The 20151-nt window shown below is 59.5% G+C and overlaps 4 protein-coding genes and 5 non-coding genes across 10 annotated transcripts; 2 read left to right on the forward strand and 7 right to left on the reverse strand.

Moving 5' to 3' along the window:
* Positions 1–84: 84 nt before the first annotated feature.
* On the reverse strand, positions 85–3597 carry RPL7A (ribosomal protein L7a). Its single transcript, XM_049631222.1, has 8 exons — positions 3522–3597; positions 2804–2924; positions 2180–2329; positions 1542–1682; positions 1252–1331; positions 820–950; positions 449–518; positions 85–259 (listed from the first exon to the last, which is right to left on the reverse strand). The coding sequence occupies exons 1-8, from the start codon at positions 3522–3524 to the stop codon at positions 155–157; spliced, it is 801 nt and encodes a 266-aa protein (XP_049487179.1). The 5' UTR covers positions 3525–3597; the 3' UTR covers positions 85–154.
* Positions 611–677, reverse strand: LOC125928094 (small nucleolar RNA SNORD36). Its single transcript, XR_007459556.1, has one exon. It is a non-coding gene; the product is annotated as a small nucleolar RNA SNORD36 (small nucleolar RNA).
* Positions 1018–1089, reverse strand: LOC125928084 (small nucleolar RNA SNORD36). Its single transcript, XR_007459551.1, has one exon. It is a non-coding gene; the product is annotated as a small nucleolar RNA SNORD36 (small nucleolar RNA).
* Positions 1416–1490, reverse strand: LOC125928088 (small nucleolar RNA SNORD36). Its single transcript, XR_007459554.1, has one exon. It is a non-coding gene; the product is annotated as a small nucleolar RNA SNORD36 (small nucleolar RNA).
* Positions 2412–2486, reverse strand: LOC125928098 (small nucleolar RNA SNORD24). Its single transcript, XR_007459558.1, has one exon. It is a non-coding gene; the product is annotated as a small nucleolar RNA SNORD24 (small nucleolar RNA).
* LOC125928105 (small nucleolar RNA SNORD24) lies at positions 3070–3143 on the reverse strand. The gene has a single exon (XR_007459560.1). It is a non-coding gene; the product is annotated as a small nucleolar RNA SNORD24 (small nucleolar RNA).
* Positions 3598–3666: 69 nt separating the features above from the next.
* Positions 3667–11292, forward strand: MED22 (mediator complex subunit 22). 2 transcript variants are annotated; one of them, XM_049631265.1, is made up of 5 exons: positions 3667–3810; positions 4206–4381; positions 5851–5931; positions 6685–6893; positions 9334–11292. In XM_049631265.1, exons 2-5 carry the CDS (start codon positions 4259–4261, stop codon positions 9521–9523), a joined length of 603 nt encoding a protein of 200 aa, XP_049487222.1. In that variant the 5' UTR covers positions 3667–3810; positions 4206–4258; the 3' UTR covers positions 9524–11292. The 2 variants fall into 2 exon arrangements, with proteins under 2 accessions (XP_049487222.1, XP_049487214.1); XM_049631257.1 differs by lacking the exons at positions 3667–3810; positions 4206–4381 and having other exon boundaries at positions 5143–5931.
* Positions 11293–11394: 102 nt separating this feature from the next.
* Positions 11395–13693, reverse strand: LOC125923852 (uncharacterized). Its single transcript, XM_049632523.1, has 4 exons — positions 13688–13693; positions 13166–13613; positions 12194–12278; positions 11395–12101 (listed from the first exon to the last, which is right to left on the reverse strand). Exons 1-4 carry the CDS (start codon positions 13691–13693, stop codon positions 11960–11962), a joined length of 681 nt encoding a protein of 226 aa, XP_049488480.1. The 3' UTR covers positions 11395–11959.
* On the forward strand, positions 13579–19829 carry SURF6 (surfeit 6). The gene is made up of 5 exons (XM_049631178.1): positions 13579–13785; positions 14807–15010; positions 15574–15662; positions 16748–16936; positions 17128–19829. The coding sequence occupies exons 1-5, from the start codon at positions 13692–13694 to the stop codon at positions 17605–17607; spliced, it is 1056 nt and encodes a 351-aa protein (XP_049487135.1). The 5' UTR covers positions 13579–13691; the 3' UTR covers positions 17608–19829.
* Positions 19830–20151: the final 322 nt, after the last annotated feature.

Genomic DNA, 20151 nt, shown 5'->3' on the forward strand with positions numbered 1-20151 from the left:
CACAACTCTACCCTACAACGAATAAGGACCTTGCCACCACCCCAAACGTGTGTAAGACGACAAAAAATTACAGTCCACCCCAAATGCCAATGGGCCCAGGCTGAGAAAGAGCCTTTTATTTACTTTTATATACAGAAAAGTCACCTGTGCCCACTCAGCCCAGTTTGGTGGCCAGTTCTTTAGCCTTTGCCTTTTCCAGCTTGGCGATGCGAGCCACCGACTTGGGACCCAGGACGTTACCTCCCCAGTGGCGGCGGATCTGCAATGACAGGAGAGGCTGTTGGCGTGGGCTGTCGTTGTCAGGCTCTCGGAGCCATGCTAGGTCGTGCTGTCTTCTCCTTGGCCACTCCAAGTCCTTTGCCCAGTAGGACTGCTCTGGAGGAGCTGGCCAGTCCCCCAGAGACAGGCCTGACCTACCCCAAACATTTTGTGCCCAGCTGCTGCTTACCTCATCGTATCTGTCGTTGTAATTGGTTCTGACGGCTTCCACCAGCTTAGCCAGAGCTCCTTTGTCTTCCCTGAAAAGGCAGGAGGGACAAGGGGGTCATCAGCATGTTACCTTTCCAGAAAACAGGAATAACTTCCTTTCTATAGCCCCAAACACAAGGCCTTTGCCTCAGACACAACATGACCACACGGCTTATTCAGGTGAAGAAATTCGTAACCATCATCGGCAAAGATTCAGATGAACGTGTTGCTTGAAGGTAGAACATTTGGTCTTTAAAGTAAAATCCCGAGAAGTGAATGAAACGTACCGGGGGAGAGGACTGCCTGACCTCTACTGACGTCTGGGAGTTCGGGGGCCCCTTGCATACTTACGAGTTAACCTGTGTGAAGGCGACAGTGGTGCAGGTCTTCCTGTGGACCAGTCGCCCCAGCCTGGCCTTCCCCTTGATGATGCAGTAGGGAACCCCCATCTTACGACACAGGGCAGGCAGGAAGACAACCAGCTGGAAAAGCGCATTAGCTTTAGAACGTATATTGGTCAAAAGCAGTAATTTAGAAGCTAACTTAGCAACTGCTCAGGGTTAAAAAGCTCATGTTTTGCACTTCAAGGTTGAATTCAGTGAGAAATCCACATCATCGCAATGGCTATCCGTGGGATCCCTCATCAGTACTGTTTTCAACGCAAAGCAGTCACATGCCTACTTGGGCCTCTCGAGGCAAACTCCAGCTTGCTTCCAGTCTTCCCAGTACTGACATGAGGGCCCAATCTAACTTTAACAGCGTTTAGCAACCGATCCGACACACCTCGATAGGATCCACATCGTGTGCGATCACCACCAGCTGAGCCTTCTTGTTTTCCACCAAGGTGGTGACGGTGTTAACCCCTGGAAGCACAAACAGTTTGCATGAGCAGTTCACAGGGACTGCCCAGGTCACAAAAGCAGCTCTACTATGGTACACACCCAGCTGTGGCTCAGGGTTAAAAAGCTCGGATTCTGCTCTCCACGGTGTTTCCAGGTGAAGAAATTCACACATCACTGCCAACAGCCTGCCCCACCCCACCACTCACCCTCTTTAAGGAGGGGCCCACTCACCAGCTCGAAGGACAGGGGGCCTCTTAGTGGGGACATCCCCTTTGCCAGCAGCCTTCTTCTCAGCCCGGGCCAGCAATCTCTGCTTCTTCTCTTGCTTGGTCTCCGGCCTGTATTTGTGGGCCAGCTTGAGCAGCTGAGTGGCTGCAAGAATGATGTCAGTTTAGCCTCGCGTCTCAAGCTCCGATCTTTGCTATCTACGTGATGCTTTAAGTCACTGTCCGAAGTACTATCGTAGTGCAAATCTCAGACCACGGGGCGCCTGGGTGGCCCAGGCAAGTGTCAGACTCCTGATCCTGGCTCAGGTCATGACCTCCAAGTTTGTGAGTTCAAGCCCTTAACAGGGCCCTGCGCTGATGGCGTGGAGCCTGCTTGGGATTCTGTCTCTCCTTCTCTCTGCCCCTCCCCTGCTTGTGCCACCAAGTGTGTGCTCTCAACAGAAATTAACTTAAAAAAAAAAAAAAATCTCAGACTATGTACGAGATCACTTCAGCTATGCCACCCTCGCGATCTGGAAACCAGACAAGATAACCCAGATTTTGGTAAGCCGGTTTCCTGCAAGTACCCAGAACTCCTTAAAGACCCCAGATCCAGCCCTAACTGCCCAGGAAACGTCTCCGTGCTGGTTTACACAAACTCACCTGTTTGGCGGTCCAAGGCCTGGGTGAACTGGTTAATCGCAGGAGGCACTTTGAGACGTTTATAGAGAATAGCCCTTTGCCGCTGCAGTCGGATGTAGCGGGGCCACTTGACAAAGCGCGTGAGGTCCCTTTTGGGCTGGATGTCCTGTCCTGAGAAGTTAAGGGCAACGATGTAAGTGAGGCTCAAACTCCCGGTCAAGTTCGTGCTTAGCGCCACTTGGGAGGGTGTAGGTGCATCAGCGATCTTGGTGGTTTAAAGCATCATCACCATCTCTCGGATAGCAAATATTCTCTTACATCATCTGCACACAAACACCTATGATCACGGGGCACTGGCGACGCTCCCTCATCCAACAAGCAGCCCAGCGGTCCGCCCATCAGTGCAGCGGTCAACGTGCCTGTGAGCGCTGCCTTCCTGGTGGCCAAGCCGAATCCTAGCGGAGCTGACACACACTCGGGGGGGAGGGACAACGAGGCCACGCACCCTGTGCCGGCGTACCCACATCCCAGCCAGGGGGAACCCCACACCCGCTGAAACCTATCAACGGGGCAGGAACACGACCCTCGCTCCGCTCAGCACACTTCCGCTTTTCCGCTGCCGTCCTCCCCCCTCTCCTTACTCACCGATGCCAAAGTTCTTGGGCCTTTTCTCAAACAGGGGGTTGACCACCTTCTTGGCCTCCTGCTTCTTCACAACAGCAGGGGCCGGGGCCACCTTCTTCCCCTTGGCCTTCTTCCCTTTCGGCTAGGCGAGAAGCGACACCCAGATCAACCCCGCGCTCCCGCACGCGCTGCTCTGGAGGCGCCCCGATCCCCCCGCCTACGAGCAGAGCCTGACCCCCCAGGCCCCGGCCAAGGCAGCCCAGAGGCGAGCGCGGCGACGGCCCGTGTGCATCAGCGATCTTGGTGGTTAGGAGCGTCCTCACCATCACTCAGACGGCAAATCCTCTTCACATCACCTGCACCACCCGGGCTGCCGCGCCCGCCGCGTTCCAGAACTACGCGCCCCGTCTCTAGGGGCCCGGCACACGGCAGCCTCCGCAAACAGCAGCGGTGGACTCGGAACCTCTCGCCCAAGGCCGCCGGGGGAGCCCCCAGGAGCTCGGCCCCGTCGCTCCGAGCCCCGCATTGCGGCGCTGCGCTCCGCGCCGGGGCCCTCCTCTCTCCCGCTCCCCGACCCAGCCGCCGGGATTCTACCCGGCCCGGTGCCACCCCGCCAGGCCCCGCGGGGCTCCCCTAGCGCTACGCCGTGGAGGGATCCCCGCACGGCCACGCCCCGAAGAGGATGGCAGTGGATAGAAGCCGGACCCAGCTCAACACCGAGAACCGCCATATCGCTCACCATCTTGGAAGGCTGGAGAAGAGAGACAGAAAAAGAGAATTGTGGGTAATATGTAGGCGACCTCGGAGATCGCGAGAACTAACGTCTGCGCGGGATTTCGGATTTAAAGCCACAGGACCGCTCTCGCGCGCTTCCGCCCGGGGGCGGTGCCTACCGCGCCTACCGCGGCGAGTCGGCGCTGTACGGGAGCGGAGCGGAGACGGCGGCAGGGAGCCGGGTCTTACTGGGAGGGACGCACGCTCGTCTCCACCCCGACCGAGTGCCCGTCGCGCCGGGCTCTGCGGACCAGGTGGGGGCGGCGGAGCGGGGTCGCCGTCTTTTCTCGGGTGTGACCCTCCCCACTAAGCGGCTCCGAGGCCGCGAGTTCCGTCGGTCGGCGGCGCGCAGGCGCAAGGCTCCTGGCGCGGAGACGGAGGTGGCCCGGGACTACCCCCAGACCCTCACCCCGAGCGAGGGAGCCTTGGGCGCGGCGGTGGCGGTAGAGTCGGAGGGACGCTCCGGCGGAGGGGCCGGGGAAGGCTCGGGCCTCGCCCCTGAGCGGCCGGGACACGAGTCCCCGCAGTGTGCCTGTGTGCGGATGGTGGGACAGGTGTGCTTAGCGGAGAGGGCCTCTCCCGAGATCCCAGTTCTGCTGGGATGTGGGCGGCTGAGGCTGGCTCCGCTCACCCGGACTCTGGCTCCCAGGTGGCGACCGGTGGCCCCAGATCTCTGTCCCTGCACTGCCTGAGGCCCCCGCCATGGCCCAGCAGAGAGCCCTGCCGCAGAGCAAGGAGACACTGTTGCAGTCTTACAACAAGCGGCTCAAGGACGACATCAAGTCCATCATGGACAACTTCACCGAGATCATCAAGACTGCCAAGGTGGGCGCCCCGGGGTCTGGGACCAAGGGAAGGAGCAGGGTCTGGGGATGGTGGTGAGCTGAGTAGCTGGCCTGCTCTGGTCAAGGGTCATGGCGTGGGGGGGGGGGTGATTTCTGCTTTCAGCAGCACCCACTGAACATGGAGCAGGTGCTCTGTGCCCGGTGGTGAGGATACAGCAGTGCACACACAGGCCCGGCTTATGTCCACATGGGAAAAACATTTGGGAGGACTGTACGGGGGGGGGGGGGGGGTCAGCAATGCCAAGCGGGTCGACAGATGAAGCTGGAGAGGAGTCTAGTCAGATTGCCAGGGTTGGACGTCCGGCGCCACTTACGAGCAGCGTGGGTCTGGGCGGGAACGAGCCTTCTCAGTGCCTCGGTTTCTCCCGCAACCTAAAGCCCTCTGGCGATTGGATGACTTTATAAAATGGTTGCTGTGGGGCCTGATGGGGGCCCAGATGCGGTAGCTGTTGCAAGTGAGTGAGGTCAGTGAGAAAAGTTGGGGAGGCTCCTCCAGGACGGTAGCGTGGCCAGTGTCTGGGTGGGGCTGGATCTTTGAGACTGCTGCCACCCTCCGAAGGCTTTCTGAAGGCGATGAAGCTGGCTGGCCTGTGTTTAGCGTTTGTTCACCGTGTGTCGCTGTATTCCCAGGGCCGTCTGGGTCTCCTTCCGTTTAACCTTCACAGAAACCCTCCACGGGGCAGTACTGTTGTTTCTATTTAGAGAAGGAAACCAAGGCTCGGGAGACTCAGTGATTTGCCAAGGTCGTTCTGCTAATAACTGGCAGAGCCAGGATTTGCACCCAGGGTGTCCAGCTCCTCACTGCAGAGTGCCCTGACCCCTGCCCGTGCCTGGCAAGACCCCCTGTGAAAGCCCCGTCCAGATGGAGAGGTTGGAGCAGTGACAGGCCAGCAGCACTCCTGGCGCCTCTGTTTACCGTCGGAGACACCTTGAGTGCACTCTCGGGTCTGCCCTGCCTCAGCTTTGCCCTCCTGTAGACCAGGGATGGCAGTCGGGGCTTCGGTGAGAACGTCGCAAGTTAACGGTGGTCACGTGCTTAACGTGGCGCCCGGCACCCTGGAAATGCTCCGTAAATGGTCACTTAAGAGAACCACGTTGTGCCTTTACTCGTTTGGCAGTTGGTTTACCGAGCACCTCAGCCAGTGACCCCGTTTCACACAGAACAAGGCTCCACACCCCAAAAAAGACTTGCCCGAGACCTCCCTGCACGTGGCGAGGCAGTCAACATACACAGGCGTCCACCTGTCCCAATGAAGGTGCCCGTTAGCTCCTTAGAAGATGACGAGAGGGGGTGCGGCTGAACGTCGCCCAAGGTCAGGTCAGCAGTGCCCGGCGGAGAAGGTACAGCGGACGACAGGCAGGAGGCAGCCACTGTGGGTGTGTGCAGCCGGCCAGTCACCTGTGGGCTGGGGCACCTGCCGATTCTGGGCTTTCTTGTTTGTCCTCCAGATCGAGGACGAGACTCAAGTGTCGAGGGCCACTCAGGGCGAGCAGGACAATTACGAGATGCACGTGCGAGCTGCCAACATCGTGAGTCACTAGGTGGAGGGCACAGCCCGGGCTCCGGGAGCCTCACGGTCCGCACGGGGGCTTTCCGGTGGGGGGCGGGGGGAGGAAGGGCAAACCGATCCTCAGGAGACTCCTCTCGAGAGGAGGGCTGTCTGTGGCAGTCGTGTGAGGGGCGGCAGGTGGTGGGCCACGTCCATCACGTCGAGCGCCGTGCGGTGCTTAGAGAGGGGTCGGCCCTCCTTGGCTGACGAGAAGGCTCCTCGAGATTCACTGGGGGAGAAGTAAATTGCTGAGCGAAACGAGGTGTGCGTTTTAATCCCTTCCGGTGCCACAGAACGAGCACATTGACCAAACATTCCCGTCAGTGTGTGCCCACCGGTGAGAATGTGTGGGGAGAGCCCCGAGGAGTCGCGCCCAGCTGGCCTGCACGCTGCCCCAAGGAAGCGCGGGGCAGGCATCAGGCAGGGTGGCAGTCTTATCTGGGGTTTGAGGCTCTGTGAAGTGGGGGCTCAAGGAACCCATGTGATGGGAGTGGAGCACCGCCTGGAGAGGAAGCTGGCGGCCCCGTGGGGCTGGGAAGCCCCGGGGAAAGCCTCTTCTACAGTCAGGGCGGGAGCCAGGGACCCTGCCCTCCCGGGACTCCTCTCTAGTTCTCTCCCTTCCCACAATGACCCTGGGAAGGTCCACGCCCTAGTCCCACTTTACAGAGGAAGAAACGGAGACAGGGCCGCCGTGGCCTCCTCACCACCCCTGCTCTGCTCCTGGTGGCCGCAGGTCCGAGCCGGCGAGTCCCTGATGAAACTGGTGTCCGACCTCAAGCAGTTTCTCATCCTCAATGACTTCCCATCGGTGAACGAGGCCATCGACCAGCGCAACCAGCAGCTGCGAGCCCTGCAGGAAGAGTGTGACCGGAAGCTCATCGCCCTGCGGGATGAGATCTCCATCGACCTGTACGAGCTGGAGGAGGAGTATTACTCGTCCAGGTACAGATAGGGCCGGACCCTGCGCAGAGCACACCCGTGGGCCCGCGCCCGGCCGGCAGTCCAGAAGGTCCCGTCTTTCCGAGCCCTTCCTGGTCTTGGCGGCACAGCCCCGTGCCCGGGTTTGAGAGCAGAGCTCGTGGTCAGAGCCACTGGTGGACAGACGATTTATATTGACTGCCAGGCCCTGGGCAGCAGGATGAAAATCGCAGAACTTCAGGGGTTGGGTGGGCCAAGCCCGAGAAGGGCAAGCGGGAGCCAGCATTTCCTGGGGGGCTGCTGGCTGCCTCACTCTGGGCCTGTGTGGTTCTCTTAGCTTGTTAGCCAGTATCTAAACATTCCAGCCGGAGCTGGGTGAGCTTCTGGCAGCCCAGGTTCACGCCCAGAACGTGCAGGACGCTAGTGCCTGCCTAGGGATGTAGCTCCACATGGGCGTCACCGAAACCTCACGGCGCGCGTCAGGGTCCACAGAAGGGTGCGAAGGAGGAAAAAACTCGAACCGAGGATGGCCTCGAAGGCCGGGCCGGGGGTACGACCCCACTGAGTTCCTGTTCAGCTCGGCCCGGTTCACAGACCGGAGCCCTGCTACATGCTAGGCCCATGCTGGGCCACAGGGATACGGCAGCTGGCAGGACCTGTCACCCCAGCCTGCGTGCATGACTTAGAATTCCAAACCCTGAGTCTTCTGAGCTCGAGGGGCCCTGAGAACTCAAGAGTCCCTGTGTGATTCACATGGAGGAAAACGGAGGCTGGAAACTGGGAGGCCTCGCTCCTCTGTGCCCCTTGGCCGGAAAAATCAAGTCTCTGTTCAGACAGAGTCTGTGCCCCCCATGCCCTTGCCCACACAAACCTGTGGGGTTTGTTCTTCCTGTGCTGGCTTTCAAACGCTCCTTCCTGTCCCACGGAGGCCATGCTGGGGCCACAGAGGCCCAGGGCCAGCACTCTCTGCGGTCTGGGCCTTGGTTTCCCTGCCCTGTACTCCATGCCAGCCCCCACTGTCTTGGTCATCTTGGTGTCTATGAGAAGGCATAGTGTCTCTCTTTAGCTGGAATGGTTCTAGACTTTTCCAGAGGGTTCTGGGGCCACCTCTGGTCCCTGAAATCTATTGGCTCAACAGATACGTGGCAGATACCTCTTAAACACTCTTCAGAGAGGGGTCCTGAGTAGGTCCACAGGGGTAGGGGTGTCTCAGACCACGCTGGGACATGGCTCCCAGCCCCACTGGATGCTGCATGATCCCTTCATGTCCCTGTGTGTGTTTCCTGATGTTCCCGAGGGCCGGGCGTGTGGACTAAGTGGTTACAGGACAGCAGTTCAGCCCTGCCTGTTGGGGTTGGGGGCCGGGGCCGGGGGTGGCCATGAGGGACCTGCCCAAAGTCACTTGACAAGACTGCAGGGAACCCAGGGGCCTGAGTGGCAGGCTTCCCATGTCCTGCCCCGTCAGTCTCTGGTTCACCCAGGGGGTTCCTTGCCATCCTTGGAGCCGCAGGAGGCTGAGTTCCTCTCGGCTGTAAACACCTGCAGAAGGCGGGGCCTCTACACGGGGTCGAGTCCCCTAGAGCTCCCAACCCGGGTTGCCGTGCCCTGCATGCCCGTGGCCGTGCTCACCTGCTTCCTGTTCACAGCTTGCTCTTTCTCTGCCTATCACCCTGCACTCTCCTTGGGCTGCTGCTCTGTGCCCAGACTGCTGAGGGCAGGAGGAGCAGGGGAGGGAGTGAGGGGCGGGGCCGGAGGAAGCAGCAAGCCAGTTAGACGGGTGTGGGGACCTCCGTGCTCTAGTCGCCCCTTGGACAACCCTAGCGAGCCGTGCTGCTCACCCACATCCTCACCCGTATGTGCCCGTGCCCGGGAAGGCTGCCGCCACTGCAGACCCCATGTTAGAGGCAGGGAGACTGAGCTCGGGGGGCTTAGGCGCCTGTTGGAGACCACACGGCTGGTACAGGGGTACAGAATGGAGCGCCGGGGTCTCTGGTTCTGATCACCTCATCCGGCCATCCCTGCTGAGCGGAGATCCCAAAAAGACCAGGTCTCCGCTTTTGCGTCCTCGTGAAGTGTAGTGAGTGTGGAGGGACCACAGCAAGCTCTGGGCGCTGCTTTCCGGGGTCTGCAAAAGGAGGGCAGCCAAGCTGGGAGGGACATGGCAGCGCAGGCCATTCAGCCTTGTGGCAGTCAGCTGGGAGGGACTTGTCGAGGTCACACGGGTGTCTGCTCCTGGAAGGCCGCCCTTCAGGATGCTCCGTAGGACCCCGAAGCAGGTGCGGCCGCACGTACCCACCCTGAGCCAGGCTTGCCTGAAGAGGGGCCCGCACACAGGAGGGGAAAGGCAGATTTGGGGTGTGGTCTGTTTTCTTAACTCTGCTTCTATCTCGCTCCCTGCCCCGCCCCGGCTTCCATCCATCTCTGCCTGCTCCTGTCTCTCCCTGGGTTTCTGGTGGTGGAAAAGCTCAAGTCTTTGCGAAGCTAATGACCTGCCTCTGTGCGAAGCTTACTGGAGGCTGGACCTCGACACAGACTCTGCTGATGGCCTCTCGGCCCCTGTGCTGGCGTCTCCGGAGCCCAGCGCTGGCCCCCTGCAGGCTGCAGCCCCTGCCCACTCCCATTCCACTGGCCCCGGCCCCACAGAGCACGCCTGAGCCTCCCAGGGTTCCCCTCCCCGCAACCCTAGGTTCTTAAGTCTGGTGTGGCCTCCTTGGGACCTTTAGCCCGGGGACAGCACCCCCCAGAGTGTTGGGGAAGATACTGCCCTCAACCGTTTCCAAGGTAGCCTGTCCCTCGGAGATGCCACCTCTGTTCACTGCCCACCTGGCCTGCTGGGCAGACGTTTCCTAGACAGTGTGTCCAGGCCAATAGTGGGGCCGGAGGACGTCCTGCTATGTACAAGCCACAGGGTGGCACTCGGTGGACAGTACTGGCCAAGTCCACGCTCCACCCTCCGGTCTCCTGTGCAGAGATGCACCTGCTGCTTTGTCCTGAGGGCCCCTGGTAGCGGACCGTCCCCGCAGGGTTGTGGTGGGGAGAGGGATGCTGAGAGCAAGGGACCTTCCTCACTCTGCCACACACATTCCGGTGGGTTTTGTAACAAGACAGCTGAATAAAAACAGCACTGCCATCTCGCATTGGTTGGCTCCTTCTTGATGGTCCGGGACCAGTCTGGGATCACCCCCGGTTTCCCGCTGGCTGTGGGGAGAACAGCTGCTGGGCTCTGCCTGGACAGCCTGGGGCTCCAGGTAAGCCTTCCACCCACAGGGGCTTTGGGCAAACGGGGACTTGGTCAGTTTGGGGCTAACGGCTGCATTCCCGTCGCCTAGAACTGCCTGGGAGCTGGAAAGTCCGTAACGCTTGGCGACTAGAGAAATACTGGCATCGTTGCACGTCACGAGGTCCAGCTGCCTGTACTTCGGTCCCATCTCGTCCTCGCTGGACCTGGCGTTGGTGTGGCAGTTACCTGCACTACAGGGAGGAACGGCCACGGGCTTCGAAGGGTTTGAAGCGTTGTGTCCGCAGCCACCGAGCCGGGGAGGGAAGCAGCAGAAATTGGGGCTCAACCCAGACGGGATGCTAGGCCCAGTGCCGGGTGCCAGGCCCCCCCAAGAAAGGGGGTTTCGAGCCCACTCCCTGTCGCCAGCGTGCCTCCTCGCGAGGGAGACGGCAGTTGGTCTACGGAGGAGGTGGCAGCACACAGTGCAGTCTCAGGGACAGGGAAGGACACAAGCCCAATGGTGTTGGGGCGCAGAGACCCCCACGGCCAAGCAGGGGTGCCACACAGGTGGGAGCTGGGGCCCAGTCCTGGCTCTGGCCCTGGTTTTCTGGGGGTGGCCTGGGGAAGGCTCCGCATCGAGGAGACCGGTGATGATCTCTTCCTGAAATACCCTCGTTGCAGAAATAACTTGTATCTGACACTGACGAAGAAAAAAGGACTGCAACCAATGGAGCACGTGTGGGGAAAAGGCCGACGGAGTGGACCAAACTTGACGGGGGTTTCGACTGTCTTCAGTGTCATGACACCGGAGCAACAGGCTCTCTGCACCATCAGTGTCTTGTTCTCCTGGGCTGAGGCCACCGTCCCCATTGGAAATGGAAAGCGAAGTGGTTCCCCCCCCCCCCCCCCCCCGCCCCAGAGCAAGGCAGCTCCCCACCACCTCCTCCTCTCTAGCCCACGCCCCCGGCAGCAGACCTCACTGGAGAAACGGGCTCTTTGTTTCCAGGTCTCTGTCAAGTCTGCTTCAGGCCGGCTTCGTCTCCACGACCCCGGCCGAGCTACGGGTGTTAAGGTCCCCTGTGGCCTCCGTGTCACTCAAGCCTGGTCAGTCCTCAGTCCTTCCTGCCTCTGTGTCCCAGGCATTTTATTCCAAGAACATTCACACCCCTGGCAAAGTTATAAAGGTCGCATAAAGAACAGCCACCTGGGTGCTTTTCTGGATTCACTTCCTGCACCTCTGCTTGCTCTCTCATCCATAAAAGCCACGTGAACGTCAGCCGCAGACCTCACGCCACCTCACCCCTAAATGCCTGCCAGCTTGCCTCTCTAGGAAAAGCAACTCTCCACGGCCCAGCGCCAGCATCAGGCCCATGTGAACAATTATCCCACAATATCATCTAGTATCATGACACTTTTTTTTTTTTTTCTGTTTTTAATGTTTATTCCGAGAGAGTGAGGGAGGGGGAGAGAGGAGAGACAGAAAATCCCCAGCAGGCTCTGCGCTGTCAGCGCAGAGCCTGACATGGGGCTCAGTCTCCAGAACTGTGAGATCATGACCTCAGCCAAAACGGAGTCGGACGCTTAACCTGACTGAGCCACCCAGATGTGCCTCGTGACACATTCTAACGTCCCCAGTCGTTCTCTAAATGTTTATTTTTGAATGTTTATTTCTGAAAGAGCAAGTGGGGAGGGTTAGACAGAGGATCCAAAATGGGCTCTGCGCTCGAACTCACAAGCTGCAAGATCATGACATGAGCCGAAGTCGGCCTCTTCACCGACTGAGCCACACAGGAGTCCCTCGAAACATCTTTTTACATCTATTTTCATTTTGCGTTGCAGTTAGTTACTATTTCTTACAGCCTTTTGAAATCTAGAACAGGATCAGGGTGGCAGTCTGGAACAAGTCAAACACAGTTCCGGATATACTTTGAAGGGAGAGCCAACAGAATTCACTCAAGGACCGGATGTAGGGAATGAGGAGGCAGGGTGGCTTCAAGGTCTGACTTCTGTGCCTGGAAGCATGGAGTGGCCTTAGCTGAGGCAGAAGGCAGGCAGTGAGGGGAGGTGGGGTCGGGGGAGGCCAGGACCCCTGTTCTGTACATACCCACGACGATGTGCCTCGTGTCCAAATGTGGGCCTGGAGTTCAGGGGAGTCAGCAGCACCGAGTCACGAGCTCTGAAGGGAGTCACTGCACAGTAAGAGTTAACAGAAAAAAGAAATGAGACCCAAGGAGGAGAGTAGGTGTTCAGGGAGGAGGTAGGATCTGCTGGTCAAACCCTCCAGAAAACTCACAGATGAATAAGGCCCATGAGTCAAGATTTGCACTCAGATCTCAACTCTTCTCCCGGCCCTTTGGCAACGCTGCTGCCATCAACCACCTCCCGCCCAGACAGGACCTCAGCAAAGCCTCAAAGACCCCCTGGAGATGGGTCACACGGGACGGAGAACCCCAGACTGGTGGTGTGGACTGGAAGAGGACACATCATCCCCCTCCCTTCGCACATCCCTGTTCCTCTGCGCCTCTGGCTTTGATGGTGGAAACGGACGATGCCAGGAAGGACACGTTTATGGCTCAGTGAGTGTCCTAGAAATCTACCGTGGGGGACAACAAAGCCATCCTCTCCTCAAAACGTCACCTCACAGCAAAGATCCCGGGCAGAAAGTTACATTCTTACTGCTTCGTCAGAAACCTTTTCAAATAGCTTCTGAAATTGTAGTTTATAAATCCAAGTCCCTGCCCCCTCCCTCCCTTGAGGAATAAGGCCTCCCCTACTCACCCCAAGGCAGCCCCTAAAGGGCTGGGTGTTGGGACAAAGCCTGTCACTGCCATGAATTGCGGAACAGGGGTGCGGTGGTCTCCGACCTCAGGCTGAACACTCCCCTCCCTTCCCTCGTGAGTTAAGGGATAAGCCTTGTCCTAAATCTTAGCCTGTGGTTGCCCTGTCCAGAGCAAAGACTCCAGTGGGTCTTCCTCGAGCGCCCCAGCATCCTCCCTCCCGACACCTCACATCCCTTCCTCCCGGACCTTTCTCCTTGGCACTCCCCGTTACCCGACTCATCCTGCGCTTGCCTTACGTGTTCCCGGTGGCCACACACACGCAGACCCGCCGAGGACGCCGCTGCGTGTCTTCTCAGCGCTGGCATCTCCCGCCCTCGCAGCCCGCCCGGCACCTGCTGGGCGCGCGGTGCTTTCGGAGCGGACCCGCTCTCGCCGGGTCCCGCTTCGGATCTGGGTCCCCAGAGGGCTGAACCACGGCCGATCAGTCCCGTCGCCCCCGGGTACTGAGCGCCCACTGTGTACGCGGCACCGTGCCGGAGGGGGGGGGGTGGGGCGCGGCGGCCGGAAAGTCACAGCACCGTCGCCATCCCCGCCCGAGGGAAGAGGCCGGGGCCACGGAAGCCCAGGACCCACAATGCTTTGCGCCCCGCCCCGCGCGTCTCTTCCGGCGGAGCCAGGCCTGGCTAGTCGAGCACCGCGCGCTGGCGGCTCGGCGCTCGGCTGGCGGCGCCTGCGCACGCGCGGCTTCCGGCGAGGGCGGTCCGGCGGCGTGGTGAGGGTGTCGCGCGTGTGTCTCCCGGGAGAGTCCCAGAACCCGCGACCATGGCCTCTCTGCTCGCCAAGGACGCTTACCTGCAGGGCCTGGCCAGGAAAATCTGCTCCCAGCCCAGCCCGGAGCCGCAGAAACGCAAGTCCGGTACAACGCAGCCGGGGTCGGGCCTGGGAGGGCTGGGGGTGGGGTACGCCCCTGCGCCGCCCCGCGCAGCCTGAGGGTGGGTGAGACACGTGGGTGCGTGAAGCAAGCCCGTAAGACGGTGGAAAGACTCATAAGGGTTATGTACAGTTGTCACTGTTTCCCTGCTTGTGGGCATCAGCTCGGGGGTGCCAGGGAACCAGCTGCGTCCGCTCACCGGGCCGGAGGCCCCTGCGGGGCCTGCAGGAGGTGACCCGATGGGATGGGGGAGGTAGGGAGAGGGCGGGAACGGGACGGCTCCTACCAGTGGGGTGTACCGGGAAGTCCGTACACGAGCAGGTGAGACAGAAGTTGGCACTTGTGAGTGCTGCCAGGACCCGAAGGGGCAGAGAGCATCAGCGTCTGACAGGCAGCTACACGGAGAACGGCCTTTTGTCTTTATGCGAGGCAAACTTACTCATTACCGGAAGTTAGGAAATTTGAGGTTTCTTAGCACTGGGCTGTAACTTTATACGTTAAAAGATTAGTTTTCCTTCTGTGAGTGTCTCAGCGTTTTAAAACGTCTCATTTCGTACTCAGTGTACTCTTTTTGTTAGCTTAAGTGTAAATATTTCTTTATCCCTTAAAAAAACAACAGCCTGTGTTCTCGTTTTTGACGGCTAGGTAGTGCTTTGTAATGTGACAGGTGGCTTAACTTGTCCTTGTAGGTGAGTATTCAGGTTTTTCTAGTTTTTCCCTGTGATGAACATTTTTGAGGTCAAACCTTGGTGCGTAACCGGGACGGATTCTCATAAGCAGACTGCTGGGTCAAGTGTGGATGTGTTGCAGGGTTTTACCACCTGTGGCCAGTCTCCTTTCTCAGGTCTGTGGGTGGCTCTGAGCTTTACAAAAGGACAGGGGTCTCTGCATGCTCCGTCCTGATTCGCCTACAGTACCCTGGGATCAAAGGTTTTGCAAAACTTTCATGCAGGTTGGATGGGTCACAAAGGTTAGGACCGCAGCCCTTTATGATTTTGTATTTCAGCCAGCAAAACTCGAGGCTCAGAAGCTTCTGGGCCCCCAAAAAAGAACAGGAAGAAAGCACAGAAGAAATCCTGGGAGAGGGAGGAGAAGGCTGTGGAGCCAAAAGCCCAACCCCTAGGGGAGAAGTCTCCAGCAGCTTCCAAGGCCAGAAACCCAGCAGCAGCCACGGAGGAAGAGGCCTTCACCTCCACAGGATCTCCTGCAGGTGGAGATGTGGGGCAGGGCTGACTGAGATCATGTGAAAACGTGGCCCTCTGTGGACATGAGAAAATACGGTGTCACGCACATTTTTGGGGTGTTTTGAGACTTTCTAGAGAGCAGGTTTTCAAGGGACAGATCCCAGGGAATACATAGTGGTTCCAGGCCATTTGGCATTGGGGTCTGGTGAGGGGCAGGGTCATGTTCCCCTGAGGACCTTGCCCCGAGGAGGCTCTCACTGCCTGCAGGTGTCCAGAGTGGCATCACGAGAGCTGACCTGTTGGGAGAGGTGGGGAAGCCCCGCCTGCAGAAATTGGAAGAAATGAGAGATGGGTTTGTCTTGACCCATCAGAAGCCTTTTGTCTTACCGCACGGGGGTGTTCTGTTCTGGGGGCCAGTCCAGCTTGGGGAGTGGAGAGTAGTGTTTACTAGAACTGTCCTGCAGGTCGACGAGTGGCCACTTGGGGAGTGGGACAGTGTGTGGGGTTTCAGGCTTTGAAGCTGGACCTTGGGAAGAGGGACGGGAAGGTCAGGCAGGGGGTTTTCTCTTAGCTCCCACTTTCCTCACAGACGTCGAGGTCACAGAGTCTGATTCTATGTTTGCCCTGGATGTTCTGCGGCAGCGGCTACGTGAGAAAATACAGGAGGCCCGGGGCCAGGTAAGTTGGGGAGGCTGCTGGGGTGTAGGAAGCAGTGTGGTTTTCTGCGGTGGTTTTCCTGCTCTGCGTGGAGGAGAAGGTACCTTGGTGCCCTTTGTGGGCTTGGTCCTCAGTTCTGCCAGCCTGGGCAGCCGCTGTTCCCACCCCTGCAGCCGTCTTGCCAGGGCCATGGCGGTTTTGGTTGGCAGGAGATCAGGTGTAGTTTCTGGCATCTTGGGGAGACTCAGTTCCCACGGTAACCTGCTTTGTATAGTCTGTGCTGTGGGTTCCCTGTGCCCTTGGAGAGAGGCTCAGTCTGTCGAAGGAAGCTGCCTTTGTTGGACACGACACCGGGCAGCGCTTTGTCCTCTTAACGTCATGATAGCTCTGTGAGGTGGCGAGGGTCTGCATTGAGGGGACCGCTACAGGAAGCATCAGACCTAACCCTCCTGGGTTTTTTGTGCTGAGTGACATAATCTTTCCACTTAGCCTCCAACTGCCCTTTCCCTGGGGACGTACCCTGGGCCTCTTGCTGTGTGGGACAGTCCCCCAGCTTCTTTGTGCAGTGCCCTGGGACAAGCCTGGGGATCGTTCCTAAGGGGCAGCCTGAGCTCCGGCCTGGCCTTCCTGCCTGCGGGTCTGGGTCAGTCTGGTAGAGTTCTCTTTTTGGCCTCCGGATGGAAAAGGCCATCTGTGAGAGCAGAGGTTAGGTGAGTCACCGGCAGAACAGCGCCATGGTCAGCATGGGCATTGAGCGTCCTGATCTGATGCCGAGTTCCAGGTGGTGTCCTCGGCTAGGCCTGTCCTCGTCTGCAAAACGATGGAGGACACACGTATGTCGAGTTATTTGTAAAGGGCCCTGGTGCAACGTCCGTGTCTGGGAACTGGAAGCCATGGTTCTTACCTGGGGGTCCTCGTGTCCTTTTTGGGGTCCCTTGGATTCCGGGTGACAGGTTGTCTCCCGGGGGAACACTGAGCTCAGTGAGCGCTTTGTCTTGCGCAAGCGTTTCCTCACCCGCTTTCCTGCCCTGATTCCACATCCCAGACCTGGGGCCCCGAAATTGGGAGGCCCTCGTGAGGGAGCTCTGACTCTCCTCCTCCTCCAGGGCAGCACCTCGGAGCCGTCTCCCGCGGCTCTGGAGAAAAGACGCCGGAGGAAGCAGGAGCGGGACCGCAAGAAGAGGAAGCGGAAGGAACTGAGGGCGAAGGAGAAGGTGGCAAAGGCCACGGAGGCTGTCGAGCCGCCCCGCGAGCCGCCCCGAGAGGAGGCACAGCTGGGGCTGCTCTTCAATAAGGTGAGAGGCAGGTGCGGCCGTGCAGGCTCGGGGACCCGGGCTGTGCCCCCAGCTGGCCACGTGGCCTGTGTCCCGAGGCCGCCCGTTCGCGGAGGCGGGTGGCGGCAGTGCCTGCCCCTGGGGTGCTCGTGGGGGGCTCACGGGAGAGGCGCGCCTCGAAGCTGGAGTTCACTGGGGTTGCCGTCCGCAAGGTGGAGGTGAGCGCGGGGGAGCCGGCCGGCAAGGCCCAGCGCCGGAAGGAGAAGAGGCAGAAGCTGAAGGGGAACCTGACGCCGCTGACGGGGAAGAACTACCGGCAGCTGCTGGAGCGCCTGCGGGCGCGGCAGGGTCGGCTGGCCGAGCTGCGGGGCCAGGACGAGGGGAAGGCGCGGGAGCTGGAGACCAAGATGCGGTGGACCGACCTGCTGTACAAGGCCGAGGGCGTGCGGATCCGGGACGACGAGCGCCTGCTGCAGGAGGCCCTGAAGCGCAAGGAGAAGCGGCGGGCGCAGCGGAAGCGCAGGTGGGAGAAACGCACGGCCCACGTGGTCGAGAAAATGCAGCAGCGGCAGGACAAGCGGCGACAGAATCTGCGCAAGAAGAAGGCAGCCCGGGCCGAGCGGCGTCTGGACAGGGCTCGCAGGAAGGGCCGCATCCTGCCCCAGGACCTGGAGCGGGCCGGCCTGGCGTGAGGACCCGGGCCGCGTCCCTGACCGGCGGCTGGGCTGCCGCGGCGGGTGACGCCGGGCGGGGCTCGGTCGGCGCTGTCCGGGCCCCTGGGCACGCGGGCTCCGTGGGCTCAGCTCGCGTGTGGAAGGAACGGTGTCCAGAATGGAGGCCCACGGTCTCTTGGATCCCTGTAAGGAGTGACCGGGTCCGGGTTCCCGCCTTCTCTTGGGAGGCCAGACAGCTCCCTGGAAGTTTGCAGGGTGGGGGTGCAAGGGGGCACCTCCCTGGCCCCTTCTTCTCCTCCCAGTTTACAGGAGCGGGGCGGGAATGGCCTTTGGGACTGCCCGTGTCCTTGCTGAACTCGCCTGGAAGGGAGGGATCTCTGTAGACCGAGCCAGAGGTGGAGTCTCCGGTGAGGGCGAGGGCGAGGGCGAGGGCGAGCTGACCTGGGTGTGGCCAGAAGGGAGTTATCTGGGGTTTATTTGTAGGAGGAACAAAAGGTAGCACTTAGGTGAACACAACGTTCAAAGTCTCAAGGTGCCTGCTAGATCTGCACGGTGTGTATCAGGCTGGAAAGAAAGGGGGAGACAAAGGAAAAACCGAAGCTCAGACTCAGCGAGGGAAACGAAAGATGCCCAGTTCGGCAGCGGGACTCCACGCAGACCTGCAGGGGGGCAGGAGGGGCGCAGACATGCAAAACCCCGGGGCGGGGGGTGGGGGGGCTCATGGCACATAGATTCTGTTTGGGTAAAGCTGTTATAGAATCGTTTTGACTCGGGTTCACTTAAGAAGCAGACTGCCGAAGGTCACCTGGGTAGCTAATGACTGAGCTAAGCGTCCAACTCCTGATTTCGGCTCAGGTTGTGTCTCCTGGTTCATGAGTTCTAGCCCCAAGGGAGGCTCCACGCTGGCAGTGTGGAGCCTTCTTTGGATTCTGTCTCTCTTTTCCTCCCCTGCTCATGCTGTCTGTGTCTGTCTGTCTGTCTGTCTCTCTCTCACAATAAACTTAAAATATACCTAGCAGACTGTAACGGAAAGGCTGGTGTGGACAAAGCTGACTTGAGAACGAACGGCACCGTGAGGAGGAAAGAACAGCCCCCCCCCCCCCCGCCCCATCCCCCCGATGGAGGGGTTCTGTGCTCCCAGCAGGCAGAGCGGCTTTGACGACCCCGGGACTGGAGCCTTGAGTCTGCCCAGAGCGGGAGATTTCTGATTCTTTTCCTAGGCCTGGAAACATTAGGCAGAACTCTGGTGGATGTAGAAGGTCTGGAGGAGAGTCACGAGCTCGATCTAGCAACACAGAACGGCGTGTCCGGAAACACACGCTTTGCGCGTCTCTGAAGCAGCAATGAGAACTGAGCATCTGGTCTATAAAGGGCGTTTTCGTTTCAAGGAGTCAGACCGGGTGTGGTGTCCGGCCACGGCAGGGTTTCGTCGCCAAAGTCAAGAGGTGGTCAGAGTTTCACGTTTGGAATTTCAAAAACACACTCTCGAGTCTACCTGTGGGTGGTTGTGGGGGGTGGAGCCCGACTCCCAGCTGTCCGTGCTGGGAGCGTGTCCTGCGGCAGGTGGCGGCAGGAGCAACTCCTCCAGGGACAATAGTGGGCAGTGGGACGTGGCCAAGGGAAACTCCCAGGACGAGTCTGGGAGGCCCGATAGACCCCTGTTGGGTGTCGTCGCCTCCAGTGTGGGAAGACAGCGCAGCACGGTGGAAGAAATCTTCAAGGGCCTGACGTCGGAGTGTTTCCAGAGCCAGGTGGCGGAAGTTCCCCCTCCCGGGGTGGAGGGGATTGGATGAAGGTTGCCCCAAGCAGAACGCCTGCCCGGAACAGCGGTTCCAACTGTCCCGAAGGCCATGGCGGTGGGAAAAGGAATAAAGGGAGAAAGCTCACCGAAACGGAGTCGGGAGGCCGGAGAGAGGAGCACTCGTGCACTGTGCTGCCTTGCGTCCATCGTGGGAGGAAGTGTCACCAACCCAGCAGAAGCGTCCTCGACAGGAAAGGGTCGTGGTCACAGGCTCAACAGGGAAGGACGCTGCACCTCCTGTGAGACACCCAGCGACCCGGCCAGTGGGGAACGGCCCTCGCCCTGCGCTGTGAGTCTCTGGGTCAGGACAGCCCTTCCCAGCATCCTCCTCGTAAAATAATCCCCCCTTTGTTGGATTTGCCTGTGGTTCTGCCCTAGTTTGCGTGTCCCGGGTTGCAGTTCTCTATTCCTAAATAAACACGTTTTGCTGGTAAGGTCATTGGTAATTGTGTTATTATTATCTTTAATGTTTATTTTTGAGACTGTGTGAGCAGGGGAGGGGCAGAGAGAAGAGGGAGACACAGAATCCAAAGCAGGCTCCAGGCTCTGAGTTGTCAGCGCACAGCCTGGGCTCAAACGCTGGGCTCAAACCCACGAACCGTGGGATCGTGACCTGAACCGAAGTGGCTGCCTACCGGACTGAGCCACCCAGGTGCCCCTGGTGGTCTTATTTTTAAGCTCAGCACTAGTCTCCTTTCGCCCCTGGCCCTTTGGGTGAGTCTGGGAAGGAGCACAGCCTGCCTTCCCTCCTGTCCAGGGGC

This window comes from Panthera uncia, chromosome D4 (assembly GCF_023721935.1).
Source record: "Panthera uncia isolate 11264 chromosome D4, Puncia_PCG_1.0, whole genome shotgun sequence".
Taxonomy (NCBI): domain Eukaryota; kingdom Metazoa; phylum Chordata; class Mammalia; order Carnivora; family Felidae; genus Panthera; species Panthera uncia.